At 65.5% G+C, this 13,306-nt stretch overlaps 1 protein-coding gene across 3 annotated transcripts in view; it reads left to right on the forward strand.

The window, feature by feature from the left end:
* Positions 1-264: 264 nt before the first annotated feature.
* Positions 265-13,306, forward strand: part of WNT7B (Wnt family member 7B) — a 47,847-nt gene continuing 34,805 nt past the window's right edge. The window contains exon 1 of one of the 3 annotated variants that reach the window (XM_082739657.1): positions 265-964. In XM_082739657.1, the coding sequence (XP_082595783.1) occupies positions 894-964 (71 nt within the window). In that variant the 5' untranslated portion in view covers positions 265-893. Of the gene's footprint in view, positions 965-4,859; positions 5,284-13,306 lie in introns of those variants that run through there. The other 2 variants (XM_082739658.1, XM_082739659.1) reach the window with 2 other exon arrangements.

The following is a 13,306-nucleotide window of genomic DNA, read 5'->3' on the forward strand; positions in this document are numbered from 1 at the left end:
TATAATTGCTGGGGGAAGGGGAAGCCCGCCAAGAACGCCTATGGGGGTGGGTGGTCTCTGCCTCCCCCGCACTAGAGACTGGAAGAGAGTGGGCACTGCGATCTGTACCAGACGTTCCCCCCGCGCCCCACCCCCACCCCCTTGCCAGCGTTGAGGCCAGGCCCACCGCAGGTGTCTCTTCCGAGACGTACCCTCCCCTGCGCCCCCACCCCCCCCACCCCCGCCCAACTCCGCACACCCAGTTCCCCTCCTCCTGACCAGTCCCGGGAGGCCGTTTGGAAGGGAGCGGGCCTGGGGAGGGGTGTGTATGTTGGGGGGGGGGGGGTGGATGTGTTTGTGTGTCACGGGGGAGGGAGGAGAAAAGGGAGGGGAGAGCCCGGGAGCGAGGGAGAGAGAGCGCGCGGCGAGCGAGGAGGGCGGGCGGGAGGCGGATCCTCCTACCTGGGGCGCGCTCGTTCTCTCGCAGCTCGCTTGCCGGGGCCGCGAGTCACCTGGGGAGGCGGACAAGTGCGGACACATTGGCCGCGGCGGAGCTCGGCGAGGCGCGCACGGCCCCAGGCGGCTGCGCCCAGTGGAGGCAGCGCCCGCCCGCCCGCAGAGCTCGGCCCGGCCCCCGCCGGCGCTCGTCGTGCCCTGCGATCTCTCAGCCCTGCTCCGAGGTCGCGGTTCCCGGCCCAGGTCACTCCCCGGGCGCACGCGGCGGCGGAGGCAGCGGCGCCCCGGGCTCACCATGGTGGCAGCGCGCGCCGAGTGCTCGCGCGTCGCCGGCCGCCCGAGCCGCAGCGCTGGCTGAGAGCGGTTCACCGAAGCCCCCTGCCCTTGCCGGCTCCCCGCCCCGCTCGCGCGTCCCTTCCGGCCGCCGCTGTCTATGGCGCAGCCCCCCTCCCTGGATCATGCACAGAAACTTTCGCAAGTGGATTTTCTACGTGTTTCTCTGCTTTGGCGTCCTCTACGTGAAGCTCGGGTGAGTATCCCCGCGGGCAGGGGCCGTAGCCCCGGGTAGGGGCAGCCAGGAGGAACCGGTTCCAGAGGGTCCCGGCGGAGACCTAGGGCCCGAGGAAGTACAGGAGGCTCTTGGGGATCCGGGGCTGGCCTGCGTGTCGGACCCTCGCCCCGGCCCAGCAGAGACGCCCCCAAACGCCACGAACGGCAGGTACTCCCGAAGTGCGCCGAGTCCGGGGCCGGTGGAAGGAGAGCGGGGCGCGCAGGCGGCGGCGGCCAGGCTCGCGGGTAGCGGCGAGCGTGCCCGGCGCGTACTTTCACCTGTTTGGGCTCCAGGCCCTGGGGGTGGGACGCGCCTTCCCTCCCCCGGGCTGCGCTGGGCGCCGAGCCCGGGCCGAGCGCTCGCCGTCTGGAGGGCGCGCCGGGGCCAGGAGCCGGGGGCGTCGGGCGGCCGGGGAGGCCTGGGCGGGCGGGGGGCGAGCACCCGGGCCGCGAGCCCGCGGGGCCGGGGCACCTGCCCGGGCCCTTCGACCCTATCCATCACCCGGACGTGTTGAAATTGCCTTGACAACTCGTCCGGCTGGCTCGGGATGGGCCGCGCGGCGGGCCCGGCGCCTCGGGCTCGGTCCGGGGCCCGAGCCCCCGCCCGCCCTGGGCCCTCGGCCCGGCCCCCTCTCGCCGCGCTCCCCCTCGCGCGGCCCGGCGGGCCGGGCTCACTGCTCGCTGCAGTAGCAGCTCCGAGTCGTATTTCCACATTCCTGAACCCAGCCGAGTCCTTACCTGTTGGGCTGCGATCTCCTTTAGACAGAAGCTGTCTCGGCCCTGCTCGAAGTGGGGGTTGGGGGGGCGATGTGACCGTGAAGGGGGGTGCGGTGCACCTCGTTGGGGGGGGGGGGTCGCCCACCGCCCGCGCCCAGCCGCGCCTTGCGCCCCTACTGTGCGCCAGTGGCGGCCTCTGGCCGGAGAACAGGCGGTGAACAGGCCGTGGGGAGGCGGAGACGTGGCGTCCCAGGCTGGGAGGTTAGAAGCACCACCTGAGAATCATCACCTCCGTCTATCGCCGGTCCCTCGGTCGCCCCGTCCGCCATTTTATTGATGGGGAAACTGAGGCCCAGCGGGCAGGGACTGAGGCCTGGGCGGGAAGACCCAGCCCTAACCTCAGTTCTGCAGGCCTGGGCTGGTGAGCCTAGGGCTGCTGGTGGCTCTGTTTACTGTTGGTCTGTGCAGGCTGTGTTCTTGGGTGTTCCATATGGAGGTGAGGGAGCTGCACTGCGTCGGCCAGGGGCTGGGGGTTGGGAGGGAGGCACTGTGTCCCGAACCCAGCAGCCCTGCAGTGTCTCTGCCTAGAGCCCCCAAAGTCATGGGCATATTGAGGCTCTCCCTGGTCCTCAGCCCTAAGGCCTTGTCCGCTCCTGGCCATCCTAGGGTTAGGTCCCCGTTTTAAGGATCAGGAAACTGAGCAAGGGAGGCCAAGTCACTAGTCCCCACGAGTAAGAGGCAGAGCTGGGACTGGCTCTGGCCTCCATCGCGGACCCCTCCTCCTAGCACCGGCACCCACTTCTGGGCAGGAGTCATCCAAAAGAACAGCCCTCCACCCCCCAGCTTGTGGGAAGCGCTCCGGGACCTTTCCCTCCCCACCCCAGGCAGCAAAAAGGGCTCAAGGTGGTGCCCATCCTGGGCTCCCAGGGCTGGTTGCAGAGCTGAGAGGCCTGTGTGATGGACCTACTGACCCCCAGACACAAAGCAGCTTCCCTCTCTGGTCTGTAAATGGGACTGTGGCTCTGGCCATCCTGAACACGGTGGTGGCCTGTGTCTGAGTAGAGAGAGACAAGGGAGGGCGACCCAGCCTGTGTGCAGGCCTCTCTGGGAGCCGGCAAGAGAGCCAGATGCCGCCTTCTGCCTCCACTCAGGGACCCCAGGGTGGGCAGCTCCTTCCCCTGCTGTGCCGCCTGAAACACATGTTCCTGGGGGCGGAGGAGAAAACCAAGGCTCCAAACACCCTGCAGAACCACGTCCGGGAAAGCTAGGGATCCAATGGGATCCACTGAGGGGAGTGGACTCCACCTGGGTCACTACACAGCCCCTGCAGCCCACCTTGCTGGGTGGGGGTGGGGGGAGTGTGGCTTGTGGCTTGCTGTCTTTGCAAGCCATCTTGGTTGCACAAGGCGGGGGTGGGGGGGGGCAGTTGGGCCCAGATGTGACCAGAGGGGTTAATGACTTGGGAATGAAGTACATCCAGGATAAGGTTTGGGCTTCATTCCTTCCCCTCACTTTCATTGGTGGCTTTGGATGGGCGCTTTAATCTCCCAGTCTGCCTCCCTCATCCGAAAAGTGGGGTCACAGTAGCACGTCCTTCTAGTCCTTCTCATCCTTCTTGGGGTACAGCAAAGGAATGTCTGTCCTGGGTGCCTGTGCCCTGGGGGGAGAGGTGGGGCCCCAGTAAACACCTGTGCTCACCAGCCCAGCTGCCGTCTCTGTCAATGACCTCGGTCTCACCACCCTGGGGACTCCTCCAGGTGGTGGATTTTAAGGCCGCAGCAGTTCCAAGCCAGTGTCAGAGATGCGTGCACTGGGACATGCACTGAGGGATACTCGTGATCATGCCCTCCCACCGCCCCACCCAGGCCCGTGTGTGCGTGTCTGTGAAGGCACACCGGGAACCTCCCCCACTTGTGCACAAGCAGCCAGCACACAGATGTGGAGCCCTGGGGGAAGCTTCCACACCAGCAGGGAGGGAGAACTGGGGCCTCACCACACCTTTGGGGATCAGGGCCCCAAGAGGAGGTTTGCCTCAGGTTTTGAGCAATTTCAAAACAAATGGCTTTGGGGAGTCCCGGTTCCTCACTTTTGGACTGAACAGCCTCCAGCCCTCGGGGAAGCCAAGCCAGGGCAGGGACAAGCCATTGGAATTCAGGCACTCTCAGCCCTGCTCCATTCCTGCCCTGGGAGAGGCAGAGGGGTCCGGCGGGATGAAGGTGAAGGGGCAGCCCCCTGCGTCTGGATGCTGGGCAGGAATCTCCAGGCCGCGTCTAGAAGGTCCATCCCTGGACCACTGGCCGTATCCGCACAGACCTCTCGTCCTCATGCCTGCCTTGTGCGCCGTGGACAGGGTCCGCACTGTCTCTGCAAGATCATCCATATATAGCTAGGCTTGGCACACAGCAGGAGGTGGGACTCAAAACCTCAAAATAAGAAGTGGGTTTCTGGCTTTTAAAAAAATCACGGGAAGAATTGTTTAGGAAGTGGGTCCTTGTGAATCTGCTCCTCCCTACACCTCCCCCAATCGACCTGACAAAGGAGAGCAAAAGAAGCGAGAGGGGGAAGCCAAATTTGGGGTTCTCCATGAACCAACTAGGGGTGCCCTTTCACTGCCTCTCCAAAGAGGCGCCGAGGCTGAACCCTACAGAGACACCAGTGCGCATGTGCACAGGTGAGTCCTGCCGGACCCAGCCTGGTTGTCTGGGGTGAGCGTGTGCGACTCGCAGCCCGCCTAACCAAACCCAGGGGCGCACGCGGGCGAAGGTGCAGCACCCACAGTGCGTCTGTGCGCACACACCTGCGCCCTCACAGACGCGCCCACGCTCCCGCGGGCACACGCAGGCACACGCAGGCACATGCAGGCACATGTATGCGAACGCGAGAACAGACTGCCGAGCACAGCCCCCCAAGAGGAGCGCACGCCCCCGCGCAGTTACGCCGAGGTGCCTCCCCCCCAGGTGCACCTTCCAGAGCCGGCCGGAGCTGTGTGGTTCGCTGAAGCTGGGCGGGGAGATGGGGGGATACGGGCCAAGGCAGTTTGGGCAAGCCCTGGGGGCGGCTCCTGTCGCACGCTCTGGTCAGCCTCCCCTTTAAAAAACCCGCCCGCAGAGGAGGCGGATGTAGGGGCGGCCCGTCCAATGGCAGCTGCGCGCCTCGAGAGACTTGGAGACTTGAGCCAGAGCGAGCGACAGAGCCGGTTCCGACCGATCGACGGACGGAGGGCCAGACAGCCGCCGAGGCGCACCCGCTGCCCGTCCCCTTTCTCCGCGCTCCAGCCGAAGCGCCCGCCGCGGCCCCAGCCCCAGCCCCAGCCCCAGCGCGATGCTCGGCCCTGGCGGCGGGGCACGGACGAATCCTGCGCTGGGGCCCGCGCGCCGGGGTCCCTAGCGCCTGGCGTCGCCGCCCCACATCGGGGAAGGCCGCGGAGACCCCGGCCTCAGCTGGCCCCGGCGCCCTGCCCGCCGGGCCCGCCAAGCCCTTCCAGGAGCGCCGGCCCACCATGCTCCTGCTGTCGCCGCGCGGCGCGCTCCTGTCGGTGTACTGCCCGCAGATCTTTCTCATCCTGTCCAGCGGCAGCTACCTGTGAGTGCCGCGGGCCGCGCGCGGGGCGGGCGGGGGTGGAGGAAGCCCTCTCCTCGGCCTCCGGCGCAGGAGCCGGGCGGGTAGGAAACTCGGCAGTGGAGTCCCTGGGCGGGGCACCGGGTGCCCGACGCGCTCGGTAGGCTGGGACTTTGGGTGTCTTCGTCTGCCTAAAGCGCCGAGGGGGAGGACTTGGGGGCGGCTGCAGCAATGAGAAGTTACGGCTTTGGGGTCAGAGAGAACGTGGCTCGCCAGAGGCCCTTCTGCTCGGGTGGCCCAGACTGCGCGCATCGAGCGCGGCGGCGGGAGGGCGCGCGGCGGCGCGGGGATTCCCTGCGCTGTCCCACCGGAGTCCCGGACCAGCGGCATTCCCTTCCCTTTATAAATTCGCGGGGCCGGCCCGCCTGGGCCGCCCTCGAGAGAGAGCCGCACGCACACACCCGCTCCCCCGCGTACACACTGGTGCACACGTGCACTCTGCGCCCCACCAGACAGCGCCCGAGCTGTCCTTGGTGGTGGCTGCGGCTTCTCGCGCCTTCCCTCGGCGCTGAGCTGCCGGACCCAGCCACTGCCCACTCCTCACCTGGCGGCGAGGGGGACGCGCGCAGCGAGCGTGCGGTCGGCCGAGGTGCGCCCGGGTGTCCCGGCCAAGGCAGCGCGCGGAGCGTGGGCGCGCGTGTGCGTCGGGACCGGCAGCGCCCACCGGGCTCCGGGAAGCTCCAGGCAGGGCCCGACCTGGCCCAGGGAGCCGAGGGGGCGCGTCGGCGCAGCAGTGGCTTCGCCCGATTCCTAATGGGACGCATATGCTCTGGCCTCCGATTTAAAAAGAAGTTTGATTTATGGAACCGCCGTTTGGGGGAATTTAAGCTGGATGCTACTGATTAAACCTCAGAGCTAGCTCTCCCTCCCCTTCTCTCCTCCCCTCCTCCTCCCCCTCCTTTACACGCGGGCCACGTCCGGGGTCGCCTAACGCGGCCAGAGGGGGCAGGCGCTGCCTTCCCGCTCCCCGCGCCACCCCCACCTCCCCCGCGGCCGCAGTCCTAATAAATCGCCGTGCCCCCACCCCCTTTTAATAGAGGCGCAGCCAATTTCTCCTCCAACTCCTAGGAAATTACTATCCTACCAGTTTTCCTTCTATAAATAGTCGCGCATCTTGAAACAAAAGTTCGCAACCGCAGCCAGATGCTGCGAGGCCCGCGGTTTCCCGGGCTGTGGGACATAATTACAAGGTCCGGGCGCAGAGAGTGCTCCAGGCCCGGCGGGCAGCCCGGCTGCAGAGGGATCGCCTGGGGAAGGTGGGAGGGGGAGGACCGGCGGCCCCAGGCAGGGAAAGGGGCCGGATTGGGACCGACTGATCTTTGGGGAAATCAGGCTAGGAAAGCTCCAGGCTAGAGAGTCCTGCTTCCGGCTTCCCTCCCGGGAAATGAATCAACCAAGGGGGGCTTGGAATCCCAGCCTCTAGTTCTCAGAGGTCAGAGGTGGAAAGCCTCCCCCTCCTCGGAACACCCCCTCCCATCTCAATCTTAAGCTAGACAATCAGCAGCTAAAGGCCTAAAGAAATCATTTTTGGAGCCAGCTGGCCGCGGTTTGGCATTAATGGGGAGGTGTGCAGGGGTAGGAAACCAGGAGAACTCTGGGGCTTGTCTAGAGTGGGTATCGGAGAGGAGGAGCTGGGCGACAGGCTCAGGAGCTGCAGAGAACAGCAGCGGCGGCTGTGAGGGGCTCTGGGGCAGGTGGTGGGCCGTGTGTGCGTGTGTAGACCCCAGGGTTTCCTTCCCGGTGGGCTCCCGCCATCCAGGGCTGCAGTGATTACCATCTGTGCCCACATGGGCTTGCTCCCTGCGTGTTCATTGCCAGCTTTGTTGGGAGAAATTCTCCAAAGGCGACGGTTTTCCAAATGTTCCCGGGCCAGTGCTGGGTTCCAGGGTAGGGGGTTAGGGGCGGCAAAGCAGACCCTGCTCCCCGCCTTGCCTTCGGTGAGTAGCTGCTCAGCGCCAGCCCAACCTGACCTTCAGCCCCCACCCCCTGGGGGGAAGCCCTGATGCCAGGCTTTCCTGAGTGGAGATTCAGTTCGCTGTTCCCAGGAGCCAGAGTGGGAGCTCTGGGGTTTCTCCTGCCCCGTTTGGTGGGTACTGGGCTGGCCTGGAGGAGGCCACAGGTGGGAGCAGGGCCCCCAGGATACAGATGACAATGAGAACGGTGGGCAGACCCTGGTGGGCGGCTCTGCGCTGGTGCCCAGATGCCGTTGAGGGGGCCCGTGCAAAAGGGCTTTGAGAACTGTAGGGGGTCAACAGTAACCCCACCTCACTACCGGCGGGAATACTTAGGAAGGTTGGCCCTGTGGGATCCGAGGATGCCAGGGGCAGGAGGAGCCCTGGGCAGAGGTTTCTTTCTGCTCCAGAGAACTTTCCAGAAGGCATCCCACTGCTGGGATCACAGACACTGGTGGACAATTGATCCTGCCCTTTTCATCTGGGCTGCTCTCCCAGCTCCCTGTCTTGGGCTGTGGTCCGTGCATAGTGAATCCCAGATGCATGCCTGGGCCCCTGCCACTGATTGGGTCGGACGGGTGTGCTGGCCTGGAAGGGCCCTGAGCCCCCGCCTGATGCTGAGCTTGGCTGGCCCTTGCGAGGCAGCTCCGGCCAGCCTTACCCTTCTCTGTGCTACTGTTGTCAGAACAGAAGCTTCTGGGGCCAGTGGGGGGAGTGGGGGGTGGGTCAGTGAGGGCCTCAGGGAGGGCAGGTGGGGGACCAGAGGCCCCAGAAGAGGGCTGTGGTGTGGTCAGCTGGGCTGGGCCCTCGTGCCAGGACCGGGCTGGCCTCCTGTCCTGGGCAGGTCCCTTCCGGCCTTGGCCTCCTCCTCCCAGATGTGGAGGTTGGCTGCAGTGACCCCCCCAGGTCTTCCGGTACGAGCCTCTCATGGTGACCGCCTGCTCTGGGGAGCTGAGTGAGTCATGGGTGACGGGGCGGTTACTCACCGACCACCTGGCTGTGGGGGGTGGTGGGGGGCGCTCACCGCGGCCCTGCCAAGGCTGGGCCTCTTCCCGGCTCGGCCACTGTGGCTTTGTTGGTGGTGCCAACCGCAGGCCCAGAAACTGTGGGCATGACCCTGGGCGGCGGGCATTGATGAATCAGGCCCCCTCCCCGGGCAGTGAAGCCTGTGTGGCCGCAGAGCCGGGCCGCCCAGCTTAGCCTGCATCGGTTTCCCCCTGGGAGCAGCAGCTCCCGGCTTGCATCTGTCCAGGTGTGGGAGGTGCTCTGCTGTATGGCCTCGGGCAGGTCCAGGAGCTTCTCTGGGCCGCAGTCTCCTCATCTGTGGCTGGGAGCTGGAGATACTTCCTCTCTGCTGGCACATGTGGGGCCTGCAGGCCACCTGGACTCCAAGGCACATGTGGCTCTGTGCGGCAGTGGGCACCGCGGGTGAGCGCCGGGAACTTCCGGGGACCCCTGTTCTGAGCTGCAGGAGTGGAGCTTCTCCCTCACAACATGCTCCCGGAGCCCCACAATCAAAGGGGGAATGGTGCGCTCCGGGGCTGACTTCTTTTGACCCTGTGTGTGTGGGAGTGTGCGCTTGAGTGCAGAGGAAGGGCCTGAAGGGGAAGGTGGTCCTCCTGGGCCTCCTCCAGGCCCCGCTGTGCCCTGCAGCCGCCCCGAGGCCCCACAGCGGGGAAAGGCTCATTTTCTGACCTAGCTTCCCTTGAGTCCTCCCTGCTCCGGTTCCCATCCCTGCTCCTGCCCTAGCTGCCTGGGTGCATTCTGGAACTCGGCTTTGCCCTGGAGCTGCCAGGACTAGGGGGACTGAAACTTCTGGAGTAGCCGTGAGGACTCGGTGAGCAAATGCAGAGACGTGGCCCACAGGGTGCTTGGTATACAGTAAGTGCTCAGGAGATGGGGTCACTCTCAGCAGTCAGGTGCAGGGAGGCCGGCCACCTGGGAGGCAGAGGGAGGCCTCGTGGCCGTAATTGTTCAGGGAAGAGTGTTGAACTCTCTGGGGGTGACCTCAGAGGGCTTCCTGGAGGAAGTGGGATGTTGATGAGCAGAGAGGCCCTCTCGAGGTCATAACCGCCCTCCTGGTCTGGAACTAGTTCTGCCACTGCCTCTGAGAAGAAATTCGCCCTGTGGTGGTCCAGCAGAGAAGGCTGTCCCCAGGGCCCTGCGGCCTCCTGGGGTGATCTGGGCAGGTACATGGTGCTCTGCAGGGAGGGGGCCACCATGAAGGGAGGTGAGTTTTGAGGCCCTGACTACACAGTGTTTCCACGCTTGGGTCCTCTAGGGACGCTGTGGACGCTGACAAATCACACACCATGTTCCCCAGAGTCTCAGGCCGGCCTCGGGCGGGGGGGCGGGGGGGTGGGGGGGCGGGCTGCATAGCCTATGGGTATGGGGAGCCCAGAACTCCTCCTGGGGGTTTGGGCCAAGGCTCTGTTGACAGGCTAGCCTGGGCAGCACCCCATGGGTGGTGGCAGCGGGGGAATGGGGTGGGGTGGGGTGGAGTTCTTGGTTGTAGAGACATAGAGATCCAGACCCTCCGGCAGCTCAGGTCTAAGGGTACCCAGAACAGGGTCCTTTTCTGTGCAGCCCATGGCCAGTTACTTAACCTCTGGAGGCCTCCCCCTGCCTGGGGCAGATGGAGGGACTTCAGCTAGTTGCCACGGAGCTTCCATTTTGCATGGCCCTGGGTCCGGCTCAGATAGGGTTTAGCCCCCCACACCCCCCACCCTCTGACTCCCCCAGCAAGGGACAAGGGGCCGGGAGCTCTCTCTTGTCAGATGAAACCTCGACCCAGGGCTCCCTCAGCCTGATGAAAGGGTCATTGTGTGGTGCGGGCCGCCCGCTGGCCAAGGACAAAACCTCCGTTTGTCCTCCTTCCCTGGCGCGGGGCTGGGGCCTCCCCTTGGGCTGGCTAACGGGGTGGGGGTGGGCACAGGTGCGCTCTGTCCTCCCTTTCTCCATCTATCCTGTCTCCATCACAGAGCTGCTCAGCCTGCTCGGGCGCCCTCCCGGTCCTGCCCTCAACGCAGGGTGTCCGCAGCCTCCGAGGCGTGGGGGGGAGCCCCAGGCCTGGGCCACTGGGCCAGCCTGTGGTTGGCAGGGGAGCAGTGAGCTCTCCAACCCTGGAGGCATACAAGCCGATACAGGACTGAGGGCCCGGGATGCTGGGCAAGGGCTCTGCCTGGAAGGAAGCCAGCACTCACGGGTCCTCTGTGCAAGGCAGCGACGGCTGTGGTTGGCCCGCTCTGTGACTGAGGATACGGAGGCCCCAGGAAGGTCATCCCACAGCGTCCCGCCTGAGCAGGTAGCTTCTGAGCACAGATGACACCACGAAGCCCTCAGTCGGGGGGTGTGAGGGCAGCTCACTAGAACTGTGCAGCCCAGGTGGCCGTCCTCCTGCAGACCCCAAAGCCAGCGAGGCGCCCGGTCCAGGACGGGGAGGACACTAGTCTCACCGGCACGCAGCCCCCAGGCGTCTGCCGCGGTCCAGAAGGGCCCGAGTCAGCATCCCTTCGTGGTCCCATCCCGATAAGACTGGGGGCCGCCAGCCCTTTTCAGACCTCAGCCCCTCCAAGGCCACCCCTGTTCCAGACCCTCCTCCACGGCCTCCCAGACCAGAGGTGCTCCTTGTGCAGGAGTCCGGGCACGTGCCCAGCGGGAGCCGCGAATGAGCAGGACCCCAGAGGGAGGGAGCCTTGGGACAAGGGTGGGCGATGTCTCAGCTTGCCCCCCTCCCGAAGCAGGCCTAGCGGCTGCGGTGGCATGAGGAGTCCAGAGCTGAGACTTAGGCCCTCACTGTCCCAAGTGGCAAAGGGGCGAAAAGCACTTTTGAACCAGAGTTCGTTCAGAAGAAATTGCCTGCCCACAGGACAGACCCCTGACCCAGGGAGCGGGGAGGGGGCCCAGGGCTCCACCTTCCACTTCTGGAAAACTCAGGTCTCTTGGAGAGGCCTTCTGTCACGGGGCTGATGGGCGCCCCCCACCAGCTGGGCTCTGCTCTGACTTAGTTTCCCCCAGCTGCCAGAAAAGGGAGCTAAGCAAGAGGCCCCCACGCGGGGGGTGGCGAGGTGAGGCGTGTGAGGGGCAGAGTGCTGGGGACCCCTGGGGTCACGCTCAAGGTAGAGCCCAGGCCTGTCTGCCTTCTCATCTGCTTTCTGCGAGGGACCGATCACACCTGTGCCTTACAGCTGCCGAGCGACCAGGAGTCATGAGGCTCTGATCGAGGGCTCACTCTGTCTCTCTCTGTCTCTCTCTTCCCCGCCCCCACCTCCACATCTTTACACTTGGAACCAGAGGGACACCTGTCCCTCCAGGTGTGTGAGGGGACCAAAAGGCCCTCAGATTTCTGCTCCCGGGTCCCTTCCTGCCTTGGGCCCCAACCCAAGGGGCTCTGAGACTGGCTTGAGCAGGGAGAGAGGAGGTGGTCCAGACTGGCCAGCTCCTGACCTTCAAACTGGGGCCGGCAGGTGCATAGTTGCCACGTACCATGGACTTGGGGCAAGCCTCCCCTTTTCTGGCTGGGGCTGTCCCCGTGGGTGGTGGTCTCGGTGCCTCAGAGCCCTTCTGTCCCCACCTCCCCTTCCTGCCAGGGCTCGTCACTGCTCAGGGCTTGCCCTTCTCAGCGACAGCAGCCCTGAGCCAGGCAAACGAAGCCGCCCGTGTACGGGGCTGTACTGGGAAGCTTCCCTCCTTCCCCATCATGTACGCAAAGCCCCGTGGGGTCCTAGAGAACAGGAGATCCTGGGAGACCTTCTACTGACCCGGGCCCTGAAGAATGTGCTGGGGACAGTGGAGTTCTTGGCCGACGGACAGCCGTGGGGCGGGGAGGGGGCACTGGGAGTGGGCGTTGGCCCCTCAGAGTTGGCTGGGGCCGTGGGAGGCGAGGTCAGGGTGGCAGAGGGCAGCCCCAGGCCCAGGGAGCCCCGGGGGAGCAAGTGTCAAGCAGGACAGGGGTGGGCAGCTTCACGCCGAGCTAAGGGAGGCCCCTGGGTGTTACAGGGACAGATTTCCCCGAGGCAGGGCCCACAGGGTGGACGGGCGCTGATTGGGGCAGACGGGCGCTGTGAGCACACTCGGAGGCCCGGCCAGTGGTAGTAGCTGCAAGTAGCCCTCTGGGCCCTGTCCCCCGCCCCCACCATCTAGCACCCAGTGCAGCTCAAAGTTCATGCTGAGTTAGGGCCCAGTCAACCCCCTCTGGGACGGTCAGATGGCGGCTTCTGCATCTGGGTCCCAGCGAGGCCCGTTGGCCTAGTCAGGACCCACTTGCCCAGGGATGGCCCCCAGTGTGCGGCCCCCGTGCGTGTGAGTGGCCACAGGGGTGGTCTGGGGGGCTGGGTGCCTTCCTGGCTCCTTGACTTAGGTCTCCTCATGGTGACTTCTCCGCTGGCAGGAGTACTGGGAATTTCCAGGTGCTGCTGGCCCCCCACCCCACCTTGGAGGAGCCCACGTCTGTCCCAGGGACCATCCACCTGTGTCAGGGACCACAAGGCCAGGAGTGCACTTGCTGGGGGCGTCCTCCCTGTGGTCCAGCGCCTGCCGCCTCCTGCCCGCCCCCACCCCCATCCAGAGACCTGGGCCACAGGTTGTTTGCCAGTCCCTTCTGGAGGGGAGGGAGAGCCCAGGGTTGCAGGCGAGTCTGAGTGTGAGCCCAGAGCCACCCCTGGCTCCCTCTCACTGCCTTTCTTCCAGAGCTGGACATTCCTGCAGGGGGAGGAGGAGAAGAGGGGAGGTTGAGGGGAAACAGGTCCTTAGGGCCTGGGGCAGAGAGCCCAGAAATGGAGAGAAAAGCTGCAGGGCTGAGTCCTGCTCCTGGCGCTGATGTAAAATCCCTGCCAGGTGTCTGTGTGGCCTTGGATGAGAGCTGGAAGCTGGTTGCGGAAGGCAGGGGTGGTGCTCAGGACTCCGGGCCACTCAGGGCATGGGGTGGGAGGGGGATTGCTGAGCCCAGGGAGGGGTTCTGAAGGTGCAAGCCCCATCATGTGGGCCATCACAGCCGCCTGATGAGGAGGGAGTGGACTACTCCTTGGTGGGGGGGG

This window comes from Mustela nivalis (assembly GCF_964662115.1).
Source record: "Mustela nivalis genome assembly, chromosome: 7".
Taxonomy (NCBI): Eukaryota; Metazoa; Chordata; class Mammalia; order Carnivora; family Mustelidae; genus Mustela; species Mustela nivalis.